At 37.1% G+C, this 25,636-nt stretch overlaps 1 protein-coding gene across 3 annotated transcripts in view; it reads right to left on the bottom strand.

Moving 5' to 3' along the window:
* The window catches only part of PTPRM (protein tyrosine phosphatase receptor type M), a 342,158-nt gene extending 317,120 nt beyond the window's left edge, over positions 1–25,038 (bottom strand). For all 3 annotated transcript variants that reach the window (XM_057382477.1, XM_057382478.1, XM_057382481.1), the window contains exon 1: positions 24,984–25,038. In XM_057382477.1, coding sequence (XP_057238460.1) covers positions 24,984–24,993 — 10 coding nt within the window. In that variant the 5' untranslated portion in view covers positions 24,994–25,038. The remainder of the gene's footprint in view (positions 1–24,983) is intronic.
* Positions 25,039–25,636: the final 598 nt, after the last annotated feature.

Genomic DNA, 25,636 nt, shown 5'->3' with positions numbered 1-25,636 from the left:
TGCCACAAAAGCAGCTGACAGCATTTTCTACAAATTGGTATATAAAGCCATATTTCATTTAGGTTTTTTCCTCTTAGGGATCCTGTTACACTTAGCAATGACAAAGAGAAGAATGACATTCCTTGAGAATTCAGATTTGTTTTTTCCTACATTATTTCCAAGTTCTAAAGMAAGTAAAAAATACAGAGTTATTTGTTATCCAAGATATAAGTTATATAAAAGGGTTTCAATACATGACAAATTTAAAAAAATACTTAAAGCATAAAGGTTGTCTTTCCTTACAGAATATATTAAACTATTCATTCAATATAATATCAGCTCTAAAATAAAACTCTTTTTGCAAGAAACACCTTCTTGTCAGGAAGAAAAAATACTTGTTGTTGGCTATTTTATTCTCAACATGGTAACCACTACAGTACAATCTATCTTTAAAGGCTCTTATCTAGAAGAGATTACGTCACAAACTRCATCACAAAGAATGAATACTGTGCAGGTTGCCAATTTATCTGTGTTTATTCACACAATAATTTCCTTCACTGTGGCAACCGGCAGACTTCCCAAAGCCATTTGCACACTGATAAAATGGGAATTTCGCTTCTCATTCTTTTAAAGAGATTTTTTCCAAACCCCAGATGGAATTGGTTTTAATTCWTGTACTACTATGGCTATTTTCTATGTCCTAGTAAGTCTCCACTTGTTTCCACTTTAAATATAGCAGAAAACATCCCTAAATAATTTAACTGGTGTACATAATAGTTAACATATTTACCCAATGAACTTCATGTTGGGCTTTTTTCCTGTGCAGTCCCATGGAGGATACTTTTTAATCTACTTATTTTCAAGTTCTAGTCTGCTRGAGATGCATTAAATATATTAATTTGGGCCTGATTCATCACTGAAATAAGCCTTCCAGCTTCCATGGCTCACAATCCCAGGAACTGAGATTGTCATTCAAGAGAAAAACAGGAACAGTTTTTTTTTGTTGTTTTTTTTTCAAAAAGGGAAAGCATAAGACTCTAATTAACACAAGGGCTTAACGATGTGCTTAAGTACCATTCAGGAAAGCACTTGGATACTTATTTAATTTGTCTTCAATAGGATTAAAAATTCAGAAGGTACATGCACATATTTCTGCGGGATGCTTTCTGGAGTTTTGAGATCCTRCTATTGCAGGCATCTGACATTTCACAGCTTTATTAAAAATTGCTAATTGAAATGCAATAGTATTAGAGCACACAATTTTCAAAAATACCTAAGTGATACAGCTGATCTGGTGAGAGCTAATTTATCAACAAAGAACAGTAGCTGAAGACTGCTACTTAGGAGCTGCAAGCTGTAAAATTATATTGGCAGATGTATTTACTGTGCATATTAGTAGGGCATCTGAACTAACCYTTGACCTGAGAAGGAAGTGCTGATTAATTCAGCATCTCTTAAGTCCTGAAACTACTTTTTTTTTAACAATATTCAGGCATTTCTCAGCAGACTTCCAATTCCCAAATTATCAAGAGAAGAAGAACCATGAAGAACAGTATACAACACCATTCAGTAKGGCGTTTCCAGATAAATCTTACACTAAGGGTGGCTGGTGGTCTTCAAGAAAAGGTTTCATAGCRGTGCTCAAGCAAAAAAAAAGTTTGGACAACACTGACTTAAATGCTTGATTTTTTTTCAGCCCAGAATTTAATCCAGAAGTTAAATATTCAGGCACATGAGTGATCTTGAAGGGGAAAGAGGGATACRTAAGTGTTTTCACTAATGATAAAGGGGAATGTGTGTTTACCTGCATATAAAATGGGCACCTGAATGAAGAACAATCAAACTGAAACCAAACTAAAAGAAAACAAACACTCTGCACTTTTCTTCTTTGTTGACTTTGTCTTACATTTTAAAGCTTCTAGGCCAAAACTTGGACAGGAGAGCAAGAAAACAACTGCATATCAGTCAAACAAAAACTAGGAAACTAAAATGATTTATTTCTATCACCCTACTCTTTTCTGCAGTAATTTTGATAAGGCATCCTCATGACCCATTGTACTTTTCTATGCTCCCTTTGGAGACGTGCCACTCCACACTTAAACTCCCAGGGGCGTCTCCCACACAAGACTCAAGCTTTTCCTTTCCCTGCAGTGGTTGTCCYTGCCAAGCTCTGCCTGGAGGAGGCTCCCAACAGGGCMATATTCCAGCCAGGAACCCAAAGCAGGTSTAAAGAACACCTGCCAAAGGGAGGGAGGCAGCACAGGGGACAGATCCTCACCCTCAGGCCCGTCGGGAAGGGAACGGGACATGGGGGCCCTCAAGGGCCCTCAGCCGACAGCTCAAACCAGCGAAGACAGTCACATTACACACAATCCATTCACTGCCATCCTTCCCTACTCCCAGGATGTTATACATATTCTGCTAATTCCTTTTCTTTTGGTAAATCCCCATTTCAGCTGTTTTTTTCTAGTGTGAGGGGCACTGAGTGCCCGTTCCCAGCCCAATGCCACAGGAAGCCATTCCAGCAGTGATGCTCTTGCAGCGGAGAGAAGGCTGGCCCTGACACAGCCACGTTACACCACAAATACATTCACCTTAAGGAAGGTTACACCACAAATACATTCACCTTAAGGAAGGTTTCACCACAAATACATTCACCTTAAGGAAGTTTTACCACAAATACATACCTCTTAATGCTTCTGCCTGGCACTCATCATTAACCTGTTCCACATCAGCAGTTTCTTTTTTCTGGCCCCAACACTGCGAGCATGTTGCTGTGTACAAGCGGGCAGCCTTGCACTGAGCCTTGTGTCAAGGTAAGCGTGGAAACAAGCAGCGCAGGAAATAGTTCAGGGGCATTTCAAACCATGCACGGAGTGATGTTTTCGTATTTGAAAGACTTAATGAAAAAATCAGCTTCCAAACTGACATACTGTGTCTGACTGTAGTTAAAGTCTCGATTTCATTAAGCTTCCTTTCCTTGTCTGCAAACACGAACCCTTATAAATGTATTTACTGGAGTACTATAGAACTTCTATTTTCATTATGTTCAAACTCTGTTTCATATAACCAAATAAGCTATACTTCAACAGCATTTTATGGGACAAAAATTCTATTACAGTATTATCATAATGAAACAGATTACATCAAAGTATTAAAGGAAAAAGAAAATTTTACAGTGAGTAACTGCTAGACTCAATTATCCTTTATAGTATAATAAATACTTAGTTTCATTCGGACTAAAACTTTGTGTCAAAAGCAGAAATGCAAAACTCAAGTGACATAAATTCCCATTCAGGCAAGCAACTTGGATTTACTTGAGACACTGTAGCCTTTATTTTCTCTTCTCTCACCTCACTTGTTGCTTTTGCATTTGCCTATAATTATTTAATCTAATGTTATTTTGGTCTAATTTACGAACCTAAACTTGCAATTCATTCTCATGGATATTTTGCTGTGATCCTTTGAAGCCTGGATACCTTAATTTTATGAACRTTTTCAAGTGCTTTATTGATGAAGTTTTAAAAAAATGTACCAAATGTTAAAGACTTATCTGCAATCAGCCCAGGAAAAATTTGCTAAGGAAATCACACCAGTGGCAGAAATGAACATACTCAAACTCAAAATTTCACTTCTAAAGTGGTATTTTTTTAAGCAGCTATGACTACAAACAATATCTCAAACTCTTAGTCAAGAAAAAAATAAGAAAGCCCTCATTTTTAAATATCATTTGTGCGTGTTAGACAGTGCTTTGTATACAGAAGCACAAAGACTCCAAGCTATATATTCAAACCAAAATGGAGATCAAATTGGAAAAACAGAATAAAATAAGAATTTTTTAAAAATTTCAAAATAGTGAAAGATATAGTACTGCCACCAGTAGTGGTGTACTGTAAGTACATTTAAAGTTACTTTACTTTGGAAGTTGATTTTGTTAGGAAAATTAATCCACAAAACACCAGAGGTTTATGTTCAAAAAGGAGGCAGAGGAGTCCTGTAACTTTGTTCCAATAAAGGAAGAGGCCATGGGACATTTCCATGGGGTCTCTCAAATTGTTAGAGGATGCAGCCTCCTTTTTATCCTGATTTCAAGGCTGCATTTCCTTCTCTCTTTCCCCACTGGCTGATATATTTGAGAGGTACAGAMTCCCTGAATCACCTAATACAGACCCCCATCTAATGTGCATCCTCCCCCCYTTTTTTTTATTCTTTTTGTCTCTATTCTTTTTCTCTATGTCCAGGAATTTAGCACTGTCTTGGGTGAGTARCAGTCTGTGTCAACTGGTGGAATTCCTATGGAATTTATGATTCCTCCCATTGCTCCTTTCACCTAACAGTATCTGRCCTTATCTAGCAGCAGACCCCATAATTTGTTTGTAAAGACATTGATCATTCCTTTCAACTTGTCTTGAAATGGAATCCCATTCTTCCAGCTTCCTTAAGAGTCCTAAGTCCCWTCTTCAGAAAAGGTAGAAAATAAASAAGATCACCCCTTGGAAAACACCCACTCTGAAGCACACTGAAAAGCCCTGATCCTGAGGCAAAACGGATTGTTTGCGAAGTGTGMTCTGTTAAACTGAACACTGAGCACTGCTCACTTGTTCACTCTGTCTTTATTACACTTGTCATATTCTTCTATTCCTTCTTATCATCCGCTGTACACAGGAGGAAAGTCGAGAACAGTCTACTGGAATGTGAATGCACACTTAGCTAACAGATGTCAGCATCAATTTCACACACTGCACAATCCAAAAATTATGGATCTGTAAGTTCAAAGACTGAGGTCTGAAAACACACTGAAAACACTTGAATAAAAATTCTTGTAAAGATCTTGAAGTGTGGGGATATTTTAAACAAATATTCTGAAATGCCTGCTGTGACACAGAAGTTGCTATGTGAAGCACAACAAACAAGTGTTTTTTTGGTACTGAACGCTGTTCATGCACACAATGAATTACCTGTAATGCCCAGGAAGCTGAGCACCCCTGTTTGCATTTCGTTTCAAGTTTACACTAACTTTTTTAACTAAAGAAGGCTGTTGAAAATGAATCCTCATTTTTACTCGCTTACATAAGCCTCTTGAGATAGAGAGGGGTTTTTTTATCATTTGAAATGTACTTATTTTGAAAAGAAAAAATAGGTTTCAGTTAGGCAGCGACATAACCCATTTCATAACATTCAAACTTGATTTTTTGAGGAGATTGTAACTCAACAGACAGCAATATGATGAACAATTACTAGATAAATGCATCTAGGCTATTCCTACTCTTTGCTCATCATTTTTGATAAGGCCTGTCATGAGATAGGAGGCAAGACTCACTAAGCTTTAACAGAATGTAAGTTAATTTCCTGAAAGAATAATTTAAGGGAGATTTTTTATTAAACCTTAATTACTTCTACTTCATTATCACTTCAGTAGGTGGATTGGTTGATATCATTATTGTAATGGAGGTCAGTGAGAATTAATCAGTCCAGTCCTACAAATATWCTGCTTCCTCTCATCTTTTTATAAGTCTGCCACCTTTTCATGTATTTCAGTAATAAAATTCAAAGGGGTCATACCAGGAAAGTGAAAAAGCGATGACTGAAAAGGGTCAATGATAGATAAGCTCTTACTGCCTTTTTAAAATAAAAAACTTCATCCAGAACTTCCACGARTTGTATGGGCTGGCAATATTGCTAACATAAAATAATTTAATGTTCAATCTGCTTTAGCAGATGAGAAGAATGTGTTATGAGTGTCTTGGTTTCGGCAGAAGTCAGGGGCAAAATTTCTGACAATGGCCACTTCAGGAGTGACCTACAGCTTTTCAAAGTCTAGCGCAAGCAAGCAGACAGGAACAATCTTGAACTTCTGTTTTTTCTAGAGTGCTCTTTTCCCCCCAGCTGAATATTTTCAAACWAAATTAATTTAAATTATTACAATTATAAGACTATTTCACTCATTTAAAAATCTTTCCACTTGGTTAGAAAAATTGCTGTCTTGATACCCTCTGAGAAACTTTTCATCAACAGTAGTCGATAGTAACWACTGTTATCCAATCCTTCAGAATAAAGAGAAAAGGATGAAACAAATGACTTGGAAAAAACCCAAAATTCTACAAAACCTAACTCCTTTGAAAACTAGAGTTGCTAAAAAAAAAGTATTTTTATGAAAATCTAAAATTCCTGTGAGAGTTAAGGTTGGATTTGGTCTGGTTTTTGTTTTATTTATCRTAGCTAATCCCCTATGTTATTTTTAACAACTACTGGCATTTACTTCTCACCTACAAAAACCAGTCTAAGATACTCAGAGTTTGTTTAATTCTTTCTTTAAATTTCTGAGGTTTCTTCCCCTGGCACATTCTACTTAGCTTCTCTGCTTCATCAGGGCTGCCAACCTCATCCATGTCTTTGGTTTCCTCCTGATCATCTCCCTGCATACCTTCCTTCTGACTGAATATTCAACAACCCAACCTCCTTTCATTATTCAACTAAATCAGTTTGAAGGGGCATTCAGTGTATTAACAGACTAAAGGAGTTAATTGTTGAAYCTTGATGTTTCCTCTGCCCTGAATCCTTATTCTTTAACTTCTATTATTGGGGGATACAGGTATCGTAAGTTCTAAAATTATAGGTGYATCATGTACAGAAGCATTTATACTGMCTGGTTTGTCCTAGTGCCAGAACATTGCTGCATGTTACATGAAGCCTTTGAACTTCATCAAATAATTAAAATTATACAAATAGCAACATATACCTAAACACACAATCAAGGTCTTGAAACCACAGAAYGCATTCACATCTTTATACACCTCAGCTGCCTACCTACAGATCACACGTCCTAAACCATGTAAGAAAAGCCTTCTTTAGAYGAACTGATTTTAATTCTGCATTAAAAAACAAAAATAGCATTTCACATCTTTAAAATCTCAAGTGATTCTCTAGCAGATGGAAAAACAGTGATTGAGCCAAAATACGAGCACTTCAGTTATTCTCAATRGCATTCTTTTTATTTCATGGCATCTAAAAAGGTATTTTTCTTCTATTTTTTTAAAGAGTGAAACACTGGTTCAGCCCATTAAAAAAAATCTGAAAACACTGAAGATTTTCTGAGAAAAAATGTTGCTTAAGGGTTCTCRAATGCTCAAGAAAATCATTACCAGGAAATTACTTTTTAATCAAGCATGAGGAGGAAAGTAGGAACTATTTCATTCCTTGTAACAACGTAACACATGCTTAAATACTTAGAAACATTGTTCATACTTCAAGAGAGACCACATCTCCTGAAATAACTAAATTCTCCAGTATTTAGCTTTTATCCACAGGGAGATTTAAACTCTTATTTCCTTGTAGCTTTGCTTACAAATTTCTACCATAAAACCTGAAGTCATTCTAATTTTTATGATTTTTTCATCTGTCTAAGCTAGGGGAGCAATTACAGATTTATATTTTAGTTGTCTGAGGATACGAAGAAATGGGTATTTACTACTGAAATTAGCAATAACTGATACTTCAGCAGCACAGATAAKTAGTATTTTAGGGTTAGAGGTGTCATGAAAACTCAACTAATACAACAGGAGTAATATAAACATTCACTGTTTTTAAAATACAATTGGCATTTTAAYAGAAAATCCAGTGGAAATTATTTTGAACAGTCTACTTAAAGCTCCGTATTTATACAATTTTCCTTATCCTTCTGCTTTGTTTTTCCAAAGATCTTCACATAAACATGTTACAAATTTTAGCCTCAAAATGGTGAAATTGATCCTAGATAAGAAGGGATTTCCATATCTTACAAATCATCCCTAAAGATGCTGAAAAACATGACTAAAAGCCATGTACATGTGAATGGCGACTTGGTTTTTAAAATGAAGGTCATGGAAATGGGAGACTCAGAAATTTCAATTGCCAGAGAAAACCTTTAGCTCTTCAAAAGCAATCTGTACCACAAATCTGCATAACCTGATAACATTAAGAAATTAAAAAAAAATACTTAGCACTGGCAAGTAACACCAGAATATTGTTTTTATAAATTACGCCAGAGTAAAATTAATCAGGAGAGGCTCTTTCACATTTGGAACATTCATACAACGTTCAGTCTCTGAGGAGAGGACAAAAAGGTGTAGCTCAGGCTTTCTGAAACAAAATTCCCTAACGTGTAAGAAGGACTTTACCAGTCTTGCACTATTATAAGTAGAAACTTCACCTACAAGTTTGCTGGAGCTCACTGGAGTGAGAAAGATAATGAAACATTCAAAACAACATCAACATCTGTCATCCCATGCAGGGGTACCTGCCCCGCTTCTGGTGCATTTTTTGTCATCACCCRGCGCTGAGTGTAAACATCCATTACAAAATGCTTGTATTTTACCAATGCCTCTTTCAATAAGATGTTTTATGTTTCAGTTTAAGTTTGAAATGACAGACTTYAAGTCAGCACTGGTATTTTGGAGTGAAAAGCAATATAGGTATCCTGTTAGGAACTATAAACTAGCTTAAGTACTTCCCATCTTTATTTTACATTCTGCCAYAGATTCATTATCTCAAGTGAGTCACTTAACCTGCACAGATCAATTAGACTGCCTGTAAATTATGCAGGACACCACACAGACTCCTGGTTTGTAACTCCTTTCTGGAAAAAAACAWTTGACATTCTTGGATAAATAAGAGTGTAAATTTTATTACTGCCAGATAATGGGAAATTAGCTTTTGAGGGCCATGSTATGTGCTGTTTGCAGTTATCTTGCATGATAAATGACTCTCTCAAATACCCATCAGTGAGAAATGTCACTTTTCTCAATCCCTGCCCTGTTCTTCACATTTACAAGCTTTTACATTACCATGTAAGAAGACAGGCATGAAACAAGGACAGTAACTGTCAGCTCACACAGATCTGAAGCAGAAGTGTAGACATAGTATCCACAATTGAGATGTGCAGAACTCATTTTGTTCTGGAAAGTAAAACAAAAGTAACTTTGTGGTCATGGTTACGATGTCCTCAATTAATTTCCTGAAAAGTAGAAAGAAACTCCCTAAGTAGAACCGAGTCCAAATACTTAGCTTACAATACACTTTTTATTTATTTGACAGGTATGTTGAAACCAGGCCCATTGAAACTGTTTATACGTGTTTTACTGCTTCATTATTACTACCAGCAGCCAGGCACAGWAAGACTGTTTGCTACAAAGTAATAAACAATATTTGGCATTATCAGGCATAAATGATACCAAGGTCACCAACTTTCAGTAAGGGAATACACTTTGACTGGTTAATTCACAGGAAACAGCTTGTTACTAACACCTTCTTCTGGGCTTTTCTGCCCCTTGTTTTAATTAAAACAGGAATAAACTATTTTTCAGTTTTGCAAAACAAACAGAAAAAAGATCATCCTGTCAGAAGAAAGGTCTTTTCTCAGGAGAGACTTCTTAAATGCATAATCTTCAACAACCTTTAGCTTCTCCAGGTACAAAATTTTACCAAAGTCAAATGCAACTGCTTATTAAATGGGCAAAACTTGTCTGAACTATTATGGATATCCCATTTCTTCCATATCAGCCAGACATGCAGAAGCTAGTCTAGGAAGCATTTCAAGGTCTACCTCTGTAGCCAAAATTGCTCTTCAAGCCCTATAGAACCCTACTGCTATTAMAAGTGATTCACTCATTTCTACTGTGCCTTCCAATTTCTGTGCCATCACACCTCACAATAAACCAAACAAAGACCCCAACTGATTTTCTGTTTTCTTCGTTGTTGGGTTTTTGTTTGTTTTTTTTTTTTGTTTTTTTTTTTTTTTTACTGCTGGAGATGTGTGAAAGGGTGGTGTCAAATCCCCAAGGACACCACCCTACTGTCCCACCCAGTATTCTGCCATGCCTGAACCTTGATTCCAGCTCAGTCCTGGGCCATCAGTCCCTGCCCCAGCAATGCTGTGCTCTATCTCTGGCCACTTCTCCTTTGGCTCCTGCACCAGGGTCTTTAGTTGGACCCTGAACTTAGGACTTCCCCTTGGATCCCACTGGCTCCGTGCTGTTCCTGTTACTGACTCTGCTGGCTGCATTTCAGTGCTGTGGAACCGTGTCCCATCCGTGAAGTCACAGCCAGTGCCAGCTCTTGCAACAGGAAGGAAGGTGTTACTCAAGTTAATATAATCATGTGTGAAACTACCATCTAAAAAACAGGCTTCATCTTAGCTAATCCATAGGAAAGAATTATAATATCTGCATTTCCTCTCCAGTTGTACAAACCTTAATAAAAAGCAAAATCCTAAGAAACACTGATATTTAACAAATCCTGTTTATTATGAGAGATAGCACTTACTGAAACAAAAAGCTATTGCTTCAGGTCTTMTGCAAAAGCAGTTACAGCAAAGCTAAACATTTCTATCACATTTTAATGTTTGCAGTATAAAAGACAGAGGCACTTCATTAATTTCAGTGAGAAAAACTCATGCAGGAAATCCATCCCTACCCTGATAACACTGATCCTTTATCTATCTTAAGGAAAAGTATTATGGCCCTCACAGGTCTCATGCTAATGACAGACCAGGAATACTGACAGGGATGAACTGACAGGGTCTACCTCCAACACAGCAAGTAACAGCAGTGTGACCTATCACATTTCTTTCAAAGGATGATCTTGTAGTACAGGGAAATAGGAAGTGAATGCTTAGCATAACCATGAAAGGCTTCTAAAAGCAGGAGCTATTCCACTCCATTTCAAATGRAGAAAGGTAGATTCATTTGACATAACCCAGAAGGACCTCATTTCAGCTTTATATTGCTTTAGTATAAAAAGAAACTACCGGAAAATACCCAAAAGAGCTGCACTAGGAATTTTAGTATGCATTAGAYTTGAATGAATGTTAGCATACACTCTTCCAACATCTTATTGGATATGTCATTTTTGAAACATCCCCTGACTTCCAAATTCTGTTCCATCAGCTACCAATTTTACTGACCACAGAGCATGATTTACAGATCTGCCCCACTCAGACCACAACATGATCTCTGTCTGCTTATACAGAACAGATTCCGTTGACTCCCATCACACAACAAAAAGGGACAACATTTATTAACTGGATGGTGTCTTGAACTAGGTTTCAAGGATGATTGTTGATAGACAGTACCTACCATGCCGAGACCATAAAGTAAGCATGTACTTCTCCTACTTTCTTATTTTCGAAGCACACTTTTCTAGATGTACATTGTATTTGCTTTCCCCCAGCTGATCTTCATCAACATGTAGACTCTCATCTTCCTTCTGATCTAATTTCCTACACTTACAGTTTTCAGTTTCCTCCAACCTTAAACAACAAAGTGTGACTTTACAGCATGATGTAGCTAATGTAAAAAGGCTAAAACTCCAAGAACCTACCTTCGAGCACTAAGTCTCAGCAACATTTCATTTCCTCTCTTGTCTCTACTGAGAAGTACTGCAAAACACAGAGAGGAACAGCAGGTACCTCAACTGTGGCAATACAAGGCTGGATCTCATGTCATCCCATTCTAGCAGTTGGCATCTTGCTTGTGGCCAAAACAAAAGAAGCCTTGGGGCTACTAACCCTAAAGCAGGGTAGCCAGAGGCAATCTGGAAGCCGTATTAGGTTTTCCTGTCTTCCAGTGGTCCAAAAAAAAAAACCAAAAAAAAAAAAAAAAAAACAACCCAAGTTCTACAGAGGCAGAAAAGGTAACACTCCTAGGGACAAAGCATGCAATGCCACAATGCAGTCATATGGGACCACACAACTTCACTGCCTTGAATCATTTTCCTTTAGCTATATGTGTGGTAGCATTTAATAACTGTTCTATATTTAGTACACCAGTATTTAAATAATATGCTACTTCACTATACAACTGTTTGTATTAAAGTAGTTGATTTATTGTTTAAAGGCTGCAGTGGGTTTGGCTTACTGGAGTTTGGGGGGTTTTCATAGCTGTTGGGTTGGCTTTTTTTTTCAAAGAAACATAGTATTCCACTCTCACTGACCAGAAGTAATACGTGTATTTGAAAAATGCTGTTTTTTTAATACACAGAATATTAAGACATGTAGCATCTTCACTGAAAAGAAACAAAAAACAAAAAAATCATTCTCCCTAAGGAACTTAAMTAAAATTAGAAGTGCATTCCCATTTGAGACTCAAAGTAAAAATATTTCACAGTTCCTTACAAACTATTTGTATTGCAAAGTAACACTACATTTCCTCGATGTAACAGAGTTATGAATATAAACCCCAAAATTAAGGTAACACAACTATACAGAACAAGCCACTCTTTCTTTGCTGTTCATGAAAAAGGATGTGAAGGCAGAGGGATGAGCAGTAAGAAAGCAGGAGAGGAAAGAATGACACAGAAGAACTATTTTATGCTTTCTGCATAAAAGTTCATCACAATTTAGAATTAAAAGGAACTTACACTCCCAAAGTGCAGCATGATTCAGTTGTGAACATTTGGATATATCTAGCCTAGCATAACAAAGTAAGGTTCAGGGGGCAGTAATGTCCATAGCAATAATGGACATGATAACTGGAATCCAGCTTGAGCCCCCAGTTGGACACAATCTTAGTTTCCTTAGTCATGACTCACAATTAATATCTTGTCTAAACTTTAAGTATGTTGTCCGCATAACTTCCATAAGGAAGTGTTGTCATATTGTAATAAAACATTTATATTAAAAAATAATTTAAATTTACTTACAAATTCCATTTCCAACAATAAGATATGTTTCTTGTAAAAGACCATGAGAGTATTTGAGGCAAAATACTTTTTGACACCATAATAAAGAATGTACTGAACAAAGAAAAACASTAACCAAAATTTTAATTACCATGCTATAATTAACATGTCATGTATAACAAGCTRTAGAATCGCAGACAAAGAATATTAGATGAGGGCAAAGCTCGATGTTATCTGCTATTTGCACTTAATKAGCAACCAAAAAACTGCAGTAAAGTTTCATCAGTTTCTAAAAACATGCTTTTTCACAATTTAATCCTGACATGGAAAGAAGCAGGTATTATGAAGCTTTGCATTAGGTTTTGAAGTACTGAAGAATGCCTTGGAAAAAAGCAGACTAATATTACTTATCTTGAATATAAGCAATGCATCTGTGCATGCAGAAGCCAAGTGAAACCAAATCTCTTCATGTGTTCATTTCAAAGTAAAGGTAACTACCTTGCTCAGAATATCCTATGGCTCAGCAGATGTATTGAAAATCATCAGCGTGGTTATATCCAGTTGCCAGTCAGCCCTTCTGGAGTTGAAACACACRCAGCCATAAATATTAATGTGTGTGYTTTTCTAAACCTATCTTCAAGTGTTCCATCAAATTTTTTTTTTTAAATGAGGAAGAACACAAAGGAGCACATTTTAATAGGCAAAGCGAAGCAAAGCTCGGGCAACTATTAGGTAAAAAAGGATATCCCAGAATCCTTTAGGGAATTTAACAGTCTATGCTTCCCTAGGCTCTACATCACTGATATGTTTAAATGCAGTACACCAACAAAGGTTTTGCTAGGAAATGAATCCGTGAAAAGTAACAATGCTTWAAAAAAGCACTGAGAGTTGGAGGTGGCAAAGAAAAAATTTGGCACACAATAAACAAATGACAGCTGATGTAAAATGTGAGGTCTGAGTGTGGCCAGACACACAGTTTAGCACAATTTAGAGAGGCACTATGAAGACTAACTGAACACAAAAATCTTATGCACATACTGGGCTTAAAACAGAAGGATGAGAGAATACAATTCTTGCAAATAAACATATTCTYCCAGAAAGGGAGAATGGAATATGAACTGTACAGAATAAAACCAAAAAGAATCTTGTAGTAACGAAACTCCAGAATCTCGAAATACCAAAACTGAGTAAATGTTTTGGCAATTAAATTTTGCTTTCATTACAGAGATCTGTCATTTAACAAACATAGTACAAAAATTAGAGCTTCTGTTAGGCTTCAGCCTTACAATAGTATTCAAAGGCTCTTAAACAGCAAAATAAAGGAAATTCACACCATCATAAAAGCAGCCTACCTATTAACACACAAAACAGTGGCCTCAGGTTACACGATTTCAGATGCTTTTCTCCTCAGTATGAATAAAATTCACCAGTGAAAGAAATTAGGCAAACTGAGATTATACCAAAGGATCTTCTATATTCTTTATGCTATATTACATAGTACAGGCTTCATTTGACAAGTACAAAAGATAAACAGCAGCATCATTGCAGTATCCATTTTTATTTCCATATTACAGTGGCAAAGTAGCATTAGTAGTTTTTCCAAAGGAGTATTTTCATTTGAATGACAGCAATATGGGTTAATAAAAGATCTCAGAGGAGCYCTTTTCAGGAACTTTAAAGGCAAATTCATTAATTGGAAATAAACTCAAAAAACTTTTTATTTCTGTCTGGATAATTTCACATGTACTSTGCTAAATATCTTTCAGTATCTCATAACAATTGTAGATTCAGATTCCAGGAATAAAACACTTTGATTATGATTTCTTTATGATCCACTCGCTGTTGATTCAGAATATCACTGCAGTTTAGCAAAACTGACCTCCACAGTATCTCTAAAGGGGAATAACTTGTTGGAAAGAATGCATTTAGTCTGAACCTTAATACTACAGAGAATGTCCGATCACAGTAGGAGACATTTCCAATATATTCAGGCTTGAAGAAGAGATAAGAATGATGAAACTTAAGGGGAGGCTGGACAAAGTTAATTAACATAAGATGTGTACCTTCACAGAAATACTGACATCCAGCTGGTGCTGTGCAGCAATGAAGGTCAGATCTAATATAAATCTATTTTTTTTATATGTAGAAGTACGAATAAATTACTTTATTCAAGGTGTGTATACTAATGGTTTTTTCTTTTCTCTTTCTTTTGTTTTGTTCTTTTAATTGAACTTTATTTCTTTATAGACTAGCACAGAAGTTAAAATTACCTGTTTAAATGCTTTATTTTAACTTAAATGCACAACTGGATGTAGACACACTAAAACATGGGTAATTTAAACTCAACAGCCAGTATAATACGTYCCTGCAAAATATAGCTTTTCCTTGCTGTACCTAAAATAATAATTAAATTCTTATTAATGATATGATTGTTATAACTGTTATACTAAAAAGCAAGGGAAAAAATCTGCCATGCACTCATAAAGCCGTTTCCATTTGCTAACCATGTAAGTAAAAAGCCTGAGTTGAAATTTTTCCAAACAACTTTCTGCCTTCACAAATGTGCCTCACACTAAAATTAAAGATGGCAAGAACAGCCTGGCACACGTAACACCTAAATGAGATTTCTGAAAGATAACATATCTTTTTATACATGGCATATCAATTTATTCCACTGTAAAACTTTAAGCTATGGGCTGCCTTAAATTTCACACAGTGCACACTGTGCACTCATAAAGGGGATTTGATGCTGCTGCTGATCAAGTCTACTGGAGAACATGGTGACTTCTTTGTTTCTGACACTTAATCATTTCTATTGGTGCTAYGCAGTGAGCTTCCAGAACTCTGGTAGCATCTTCACCTTGTCCTGCCTAATGCTTTTTAGATTAATCAGTTCCCAGAGTCACTAGCTCAAGAGCAGGGGCACAATATCCAACTAATCTCCCCAGAACAGGACCCTCACCAGATATCATCCTGGACTTTCCCAAAGGTGTTTCATTTAATGTGTGGCTGCTTAATAAGGAACCTCAAAAGGAAATGCCAAGAAAAGCAGCAAGTTTTACACACCTTTTCTCAGGTCCCCTGCTAGCTTCTACAGAAGCACCCTTCCTTATCTGGRATACAGACAAGCCCAGGATCCTCCTCTGAAAGCCTGTCCTCTCAGTTTCTTCTTGAGATACCACTTGTAAGAAATGACAGCACCACCCTTTTTAAATAGCCCTTTCCTAAGGTGTGAGGGCCACAGTGTATGAGCTGTCTGCCACTCAAACAGTAATTGCCTTTGATTCCCATTAACTGAAAACTGCTAAAATACTTTAGATATAAAAGGCTGGACCAGGGACCTGCTTCTTTTCACTTTCTGTTTTCCTTCCGAAGCTTTCTTAAATGCCTGACAAATAYTAAACTTCTCTTTTACAGATTAATTTCTCATGTTGATTTATTTTCTACAACAGCCCACATGCAGAAAGAGAGCTACCGACCAACTCAGGTTCTCATCATTTCCTTGCACCTGTAAGATATGAATGTAAAAAAGCTTCAGAAAGAAGCATCTCTAAACTCCTTTGAGCAGTGGTCTTATCACACAGGCCTGGCATAAAAGAAATTTGCCTCTAGCAAATTTCCATTCCCTTTCTTTCTTTTGTAGCTCTCAACATATAAGTAAGGGAATACATTGATCATCTCATTGTCACCGTGTCTTTGATCTGTTTCTTGTGTAACTGCAGGAGACAGACAGGCTGGGAAGAACACCTGACTCCCGAGTTTGGGATGGTGCCACCGTGCTCAGCTGCACACATCAGGCCCTGGAGAACTCTCCAGAACGACAGTGGGATTTACGTGGTGCTCCAGCAGAAACCAGAATGACACAGGAGTTGACTGTGACATCTACAAGAGGTAAAGACTGTAAGAGTATGGGGAAATCAGGAACTTAAATTTGGCAGAAAGATGCTCCTCCTCTTTAAGTCATGGCGAAAAATGAAATAGCAAAAATTTACGTCAGACCAGTCATATTTTAACTTAATGCAAAATCACAGCACACGAAGCTACCAGAAAGAAAAGTACATATGTGGTGTCCATGTTCTAACATGAATACATATGTACAGAAAAGTGTTTTTCCAATCTGCTACATGTGAAAAGCACATGCGAACTGTGATCAATTGCTTGCAATTATCACAAATATTTGATATTATTAGCTGCTGCAACATTATGACTTGGATAATTACCTGCACCTGTTTTCTCATTAAATGACTGTGCACATCATTACATTTTCAATGAGGTCCAGACAGCATTCTTTTTTTCTTTTGTGCTACTGAAAAGCAGTTGATTGGAAATGTGACTTCTAGATAGAGAAAGCATTATGTCAGCTGGTGAGGAAAATAATTATATTGCTTTAACACTGAGAACAAAAGTAGTGAGCTCTTTAATTCACTTCATGAAGTTCATGACAACCTTTTAATGGCTTCTTCCCTGACTCTGAGTTCTGCAAATGTCTATAAAGGATTAAGAGTTTGTCTCATATGTTGGGAAATAAATTGCTTTAAATACCAGAAGACTTACATACAACAGAAAAAACAATCTACCCATTTTGCTTGTGCACTAACCTCTTTTTGCTGTCACATTTCCCATGCGACAAACTGCCATGTGACTTTCCTCAACTTAGGAGCAGAAAAAGTGTTGACATCTGGGAGCACTTGAAGCCATGTGAAGCATTTAATGACCTCTGGYTTGAATCAGTGACTTTTTGGCCACTCTTATTACAGTCACAACTAGACCTGCTAACAACATATTATCAGTCATCAATGCCTGCCAACAAATAAAGTGCCGTAAAAAGGAATGAAAAATCTCCCACAAACAACTGAGACAAGAAATTCCTCATAAATTTCAGAAAAAAAATCTTAAAAAAAAAGCCAAAAAAAGATTCCCTGAGAATTTGTAACATTTGCTCTCCTAAAGAGGAGTGATGGAGTCTTTTTCCAGCTCACTGGCATTTTCACTGTGCCTATGGTTATGATCTTACCATATAGAAGAACTATCTTAAAAGATAAACTACTTACCCAGGAAACAGCTGACTTAGGCCCTAAAATGGAGGCAATCATGTTCCCCACTTTAAAGGCTGCAGATGCAAGGAAAGGTTTTGATCCACTCTTTATTAGTTTCTAAAGGGCAGGATGAGAAAAAATCTAATGGGATAAGCATGAGACTGAAAGAAAAGCCCTGAAGACTGCAAGAAATTAAGAGGCTTTTTTTCCAGTAGATTAATTACTAAACAAGAAAAAGCTTATTTAGGAATACTCTGATTATTCTGCTTTCTCCTGATCTTGCAATGCAGTGAGTGCAGCTCCTAGAAGGGCATCTTCCGACTTGCTGCTTATTCACAGGCTTTTTAATGCCACAGTTTTGCTCGAACTGGTATTTTCGTTCTTCAMCAGAAGAAAACAGCCAGGCAAACAAGCACAAAAAATCTGTAATGGTAYTTAATACAAGTCTGCTCAAACTGGAGCAGAAACTGCAGTGGTTTCAGTAAGATACCGATGGCAGGGTGCAGTAACGCCATCAGCACTGAGTGAGTCCCTAGGGAACCCTACACTAAAGCATGTGGTGCTTGGTTTRTATTACTACAGAGTCTCAAACTACCTAGATTACAGCTTCCTGAGGTACATTTGCATSTCTTGGGCATATTCCCAGGAAAGAGAATTTACATTTTTTGTGTGGTCTTTCAAACCAAGGGCCCATACCAGAAGTAACTTCATTCTTTTCCAGACAATATTCCACCTGAACAATGACAGTTCACTAAAAGGTAATGTAAAAAGATTTTTTTTATTGGCTTTGTAACATGAAAACAGACAACTTTCTCTCCTGTCAGGATTCTCTTACTTTAACTTCCTCTCTGCTCCTGGGATACTCCTACCTCATTGGAAAGAACTCCTCAAGACTAGTCCAGSAAGGGAAAACAAACACACAAACAAACCCCCAGTTATTCAGAGTATTTGTATTTTAAATTTAGCAGGRAAATCTGAAACTAGATTCTGAGGCACTTAACTAGTAGAATAGTCTCTGGCACTATGGGTGGAAGACCGAGAGAGAGAGACTGGGCTTTTGATGTGTAACGAAAAGAACTTTCTTATCCCAAAAATTTCTGTTGATTTCAAACCCAGCTCCAGTGTCTAGCTTATTATCTGAGCTGCATCTCATATATGATGGCAGGTGTTAGATATAACCTCAGCAGGAAACATGCAATGACAGCAAGGTAAATGAATTAGGTTAGAGGACTTGCTTAGCACTCTGTGGCACTACATGGTGCTAGACAGAATTACCCTCAGCAGTCAACTTTCTTTTCCAGGTTGCTTTGAGAATACTCTGGTTTAATGAGAAGTGACTTCCCGGAACCTTTATGTAGCTTCTGTCTGTATTCTAAAGAAGAGGAGAGTTCCTCAAACATTTTAAAAGTGCTATCATTTATTATATCRTATTTCAGTCAAACATCTTGAACAAATCTTTATGACCTACTGGTTCTTCTAATATACCGTCTCCCACTTACTTTCATGAATTGGAGCACATTCTGCAATTCTGCACTCAGATATGGGAGGGCTGATGGAATGCATAAGAAAACAAGAAAACTGATGTCCTAAAGTTACAGTTATGAACACTGTAGAAAGCCCATTACTTCGAACGAAAGTCAGCAAATCAGTCATCTACCTTCCGTATTATCACTTCATAAAAGACACTGTTACTACTCAAAAGAATTTGATCTAAAAAGTGCAAACTGAAAGTTATATATATAGAAAACATCTACAACAAAGCATTAAATAAAACATCAAACTGACTTGTCTAAAGGCTATTAGACAAGTAGACAAAGTACATTAAAATAATTTGTCTAGTTTGCCTACTAAGCAACCTAGGAATGTTGTCTGTTAGTGATGCAGAAAGAGGGATTCTGATGCTGATCAATCTTTTACTTCCCTTTGCAAGAACGATAGATGCTCAACATTTGTAATAAACCCRCAATTTGTGCCAGGTGCTGAAATCTCTAAGTCAGGTCAGAAGTTATAAAAAYGACCAGAAGATCATACAACAAGCAATGCTTCAGACATAGGTGGAGGCATCAGTCTGGTTGTTGAACAAACCTGTTAAGCACACCCCTCAGTAAGTCTTCAGGTRTGTTTTTGAACCCCTCCAGGGTTTGCAGCACAGAGTTGCCCTGGCTCCTTGCTCAGGTGGCTTGCTCTGTCTGACCTCCACATTGCTCTGTATTAGCAGCCGCTGCTGTTAACTTACAGAGTTAATCRGAAGCTGGAGCTGCTTGCCAAAAGCTATGTCCTTAATGGCTGCAGCTATTACCTGGGTGTGCAATAAAATGCTAAACATGTATTCCAGGTCTAGAAAATTCTATGAAAAAATTTAACTTTAACACACTGAGCAAGCTGCAACTCCCACACCTCGACAGTACTTTGAATTATCTTTTGCTAGCATTCAAATGAATTAAAAATGCAGCTATTTAAAGYAATATGGGGGAAACAGGATTGAGTAAGAAATGTATTTAATTCTCTTCAATATGAATGCAAACARAAGAAGAGTAACCCTAACATACAAAAATGCAGCGCAGTGCTAAAATAGGCTTAATGATGAAGTACAAAAATCAAAGAATGRTAACTTTACACTGCAGTTGGCTTGAACTGCACACTTCAACTGATCACTTCATCTGTCTTTTAAAATGGATCACAACTCTTCTATGCACAATTAAACAACAATGTACATTTTTCACACTACTTCTTCACATTCTATAATATTAAATACTCCTTYGAATCACTGCCTTGTTTATAGAATATCTGCTAGCTCTGCATGTCTGGTTACTAGGTATCAAAAGGCCATTTTAAACAATAATGTAAGCAYTATAAGCATCTTCTGCAGACACTGCTTAGGCATTAAGCAACCCTACATATTCAGAATACAAATAAGSATAGTAGGCCATTCAAAAAAAYCACAATATATGCATAKAGTATCACCTCAAACAGCACAAACWGAATTCTCATCCTGGCTTTGACCAGCACTGTATTAAACACAGGCGGCTTCATTGCAGGAAACATCATTTCAATACAGTCAATGGCAGCCTGTGAAGATTTGATTTATATTTGGGTTTGAACTGTTTTAAAATGAATGAAAGGCTGATGCCAGTGACTTGTTGCAAATGCAGTGACATCCCCTCAGAGATATCAAACCAACCACTGCATCGAATAAAAATGATGCTACTGTCCTTCAGAAATCAACTGGAACTGTGAAACACCATGGAAAGATTTTACACAACYGAACACAGTGCTTCGTAAAAAAATACATGGACATGAACAGAAATTAGATCCAGTAAATGACAAAAACAGAAGACTCCTGACAATATTTGTATTTCTTCGAGTAATTCATAAAATTCTAATTGCATTGCTCTCAGTGACGACTTACTGTAGCAGTATCTGAACTAATACAATGCACTCACGTATTTAAAAAAACCCATCTCTTTCCATGGGACACAGTCTTTCAGGTATGTGCTGCTCCAGTGACCTATAAGGCCACAGGTCCTGTGATAAAATCTGCCCCTCTGTGGACTCCTCTCCATTGGCTGCAGCTTTCTTCTGGTAATCTCCACCTTTTTGTGGTGTGGTGTTGTGCACAGGCTGCAGGTGGATCTCTGTTCCACCATGGATCTCCATGGGCTGCAGGGGCACAGCTGCCTCCCCATGGGCTGCACCAGGGGCTGCAGGAGAATCTCTGCTCCACTGACCCTGGTGTTTGCAGGGATGCTGTTCTCACATATTCTCACTCCTCTCTCTGACAGCTGCTGCCCAGTGGCTTTTACCCTTTCTTAAACACKCTATCTCAGAGGTGCCACCAGGAGCTGTGCCCAGTAGTGGGTCCARCAGCTGTGCCCAGATGTGTCCAACACAGGGCATCCCTGGCCTCTTTKCACAGAGGCCACTCCTTCAGCCCACACCTTGCCAATACAGTGATCTACTGTTTGGGCATATTTTTCTGAAGACATTTTTATTGGACTACAACTAGAGGGCTTACAGTTAGCTGTAATTGTAAATCTGTATTATATAAACACATTAATATCAAACTGCTTTAAGTGTTTCACAGGATAATGGAAGATGGCATTAATAATGACTACGTGTTTCTCTAATTACAGTTGTGAGCACTRTTTTAAACACACATTCTTGGAAGAGAAAGACAAGGAGAAAGCCAGAGGCTGAGAAATGGGAAGAGCTGCTTTTCCTAACAGCATTTACTCCTGGCATTTACTACCGACTCACTGGACACTTGAAACAGAAGAGCGGTGGATTAACCAAACTCACTTAAATCATACGAATATATACAGAAATTCATACATGCCAATACTTTCTGGGTCCATTTAACACAATTTCAGGTTAGTACTCACTCACTAAAGGCCATGTTTTTATTTATCAAGAAAAATAGAGCACTGGCACCCTTCTTACTTTAGTAATAACCACCTATTCCCGTGCTACAGTAACAATCCAACAGGAATTAAAGTTCACKGTAAGAAACCCTTCTGGGAACTTTTTATTATTGCTGCCTTTGATACATATTAGTAATTTYAATCTAAAACAAGATCTCAGAGAAGTATTAAAATTCACAAACATGTAAATAGTGTGTACATTAAAGCATGCACATGAATCTTATATGACATTTCTTTTGTTCCACTGAAATAACATATCAAGCCAAAATATTAATCTATCTGAAGTGAAGCTATGCTCTCAACACTCTCATGTGGATTAAAATAAATCAAATGCCATAACTTGTGTGCTTCCCCCTGACTGCCAACAAATTATAGAAAATAYTGTATATCGACATCAACTCACTCACTGGAGCATGTTGCCTGAAATTAGGAATGTTATGTGCATTAATTTTTTCTTCTGACAAGGGAGTACTGAACTGAGAGTTCTTGTTTCAGTCTAGTATTACAACATTGTTGCATAAAGCATTTTGCTTTCAAGCCAAGAATTCCCCACAAACCATTAATTTAAGATGTTCTATTCATTATCTTCTGAAGTTATTTCCTCCTAAATATGTAGCTCAGAAACTGCTGACAAACTACTTGAAACCATTTTTTATGTGTATCACATAACCCTCTGGCTAAGGCTAACTGAAAACTAATTAAAATCATTAAGATGATGATTTGAACAAGAACAGGAAAAAAACCATCTAGATGAAATTATGAGGAAAAATTAGATACCACTTGACTAAATCGTGCTGTTAGATACACTACTTCTCATTTGCAAAAAAATGAGCATTTCTTTCCCTTTCAAAGGAGTTTTTGACCTTTTAAGGCACCARTATCCTCAACCCTCCTCTGACTAACTCATTCATCTTCTGACCCAACGCTCCCAAAGAGTGTTTTACTTCCTTTATGGGCAGAAATAACTCTCTAAACTGTAAAGRTAACTTGTTACCAAATTAAATACCTTTTTACTAGATCATAAGAACATTATTTCAGACTTCTGATAAAAATGCMAGAAGACAAGTAAGAAATAATTTGTATGACATCTGATAAATAAAATTACACATACCATTTTCCTTCTATAGAAAAGCCAGTCCCTAGTCTGGACTCCTGCCACTGAGAAMAAAAACCCAAAAAAACTTTAAGCCTGGGGTCATCAGAGAAGAGAACATAGATTTAAACCTCTTCTATCTGCCAAGAAGACKGAACATCACATACCGACAATTGCTTTCACAAGTCCAAGTGGGRAGAGTAATGAATGAAATTTGGAATAGAATTTCCAGTGGTGTGACTGAAAAAAAGAATGTGTATCTTGTACCACTAGCCAAGATGGTTGATAAACTATGTGTGTTAGCTCCAATGAGCAACAGTATCAAGCACTAATGAAATATTTCAGAAAATTTTTAGCAGTATATGCCAAGACCACTGGATGAAAGCCAGTTTAAAAAGGAATTTGAAAAAAACTCCTTTATCTGGGTTGATGAACTCAATCTAGCGTGGTGATCCAAATGCCAGGGCTCAGAGAAACTGAACATCCATCTTGAAGCTGGGAGCCCTGCCTTTGCCAGAGACAACAAAGTGCTGAACTGAAAGGCAGCTCAGCCATGAACCTCAGATAAGATGTCATCCACAACACRGAGCGACACTGGTAAATCTACAGCGAAGATTAGCGAAAGAATTCTTTTACAAGTGAATGATATCTAARGCCAATTGTGCATATCCTACATTAGTACATTTATTGCTACACCAYTGATGAGTGCATATGTTCAGGTTTTGTCTATACAGTCATTTCTAAAGATTCATGTTGTTTATCCCCGAATTTCCTTTATTTCAAAATTAGGGAGGAACATTTTCTCGAGAACAACTTTTGAAGAGATCTTACATAAACACTTAAGCACATAATGGGTAACCTTTAAAGACCTGATTGAAAGGGATGTGAAATACTGGGACATTCATCTACAAGGGTTACGGATTTATTTCTACTAAGTTATGAGACTAATGCAGAAGTGCCACAATGCTACAAGCAGTGATTTTATCTAGTGGTCTTTTTGTTTTGTCTGCTTTTAGGTGTTAATAGTCACTTGAGGCTCAGTCTGTAAAAGCTAAAGCAGATGCTGAGCTGGGCTGCAGGCAATCATCTCCCAGGAAATGGAGATCAGTACATGGGGGGAACTCTTAACATGCCTAGCTAAAAACTAAAAAAGAACAACTGGTGAATTTTAGACTAGGGAATGGTTTGAAACCAACGGACAGATTTTACATATTTCAGTGGGTGAAGTAGTAAGGGAATGACTGTATTACTAGAGTAAGTTTATAGTTCAGCAGAATACACAGGTTGCTCCTATGGAACAAGGAACACAGTGCACAAAATACAYTAAATAATAGTATCATAACTGTCTTTTAAATTTAACAAGCATAACAAAATTGAGAACCTTTATTTTGAGATATCTCTGCTTTTTTGCTCACCTCTTAATATCTCTTCATTTTTTTAAAAAACAAATTTTGTTTAATACATCTTTCAATGAAAATACCTGTCTTCCTTTTCTCTCTTACTAAGTCCTGTCTGCCTATTTCTAGTACTGCTCCAGATGCATTTTCATGTCACCCTTGTTTTCTTTCTGCCTTCCCTGATAACACCAAGTTTCTATTTCTTCTTTCTGACCTTTATACACTTCACACAACAAAASCAATCTTTTGATTTGCAAAGTACTCCTCACAGAAATCACTTGCAAAATCTGAGTGTTTCACTTAAACAGACTCGGATGAAGCAGCATTTTAACAAYAGTACTGTCAAGAAATGCTGGACAAATAATCTAATATTGAAGAGAAACAAAGCAAAATAAAGACCAACCCGATGGCATCCCTTGAACCGAGGAGGGCTTGATCGGTGCATTCACCTGATCCCAGTTGAGATCATCATCATCTGACTGACTGTAGCCACAGGAACTGAGAGGTTCATCAAAAGTGCAGCACCCTGTTAAAAGAAACACAAAGGTAAAAATTAAACAAGACATGGAGATAACATATTATGAATCTCCAAACCTAACAACTGCAATGTCATTCAATGCAGGCTGTGTCATTTTTAAGATCTTTTAAGCGTACAAATGATTATCTATTTACTTATCTTCACTTTCTGAGAGGGCATAAAAGTTTCTTGTCATGAAAACAAAATCCTAAGGGTAAAAGAGCAAATTTAGAACTGCAGACAATTTTTTTCTTATGATGCAGTCAGCAGGTATCAAAAACAAAACAACAAAATAAAAAGCAGTAAAAATTAGAATATTAAAATATTGCATTATTAACATTGTTCAGGGAAAAAAAAAAAACCCATGCCCAAAGATCTACATATTAGAAGACATCCGGAAGAGTGAGAACATCAGCTTCCATTCCTGTATCTTGGAYTCCAAGTAAGGGAAGACCTATGTGCTCCCAGGTGTGGTGTGCTATGAACAGGTAGCAGCACAGCTGTTAGTGGGACCAGTGCCTCTGGCACAACACAGCACA

This window comes from Malurus melanocephalus, unplaced genomic scaffold (genome assembly GCF_030028575.1).
Source record: "Malurus melanocephalus ecotype Western Australia unplaced genomic scaffold, MMel_1.1 scaffold_568, whole genome shotgun sequence".
NCBI lineage: Eukaryota > Metazoa > Chordata > Aves > Passeriformes > Maluridae > Malurus > Malurus melanocephalus.
This window is presented reverse-complemented; position numbering and strand designations above follow the sequence as displayed.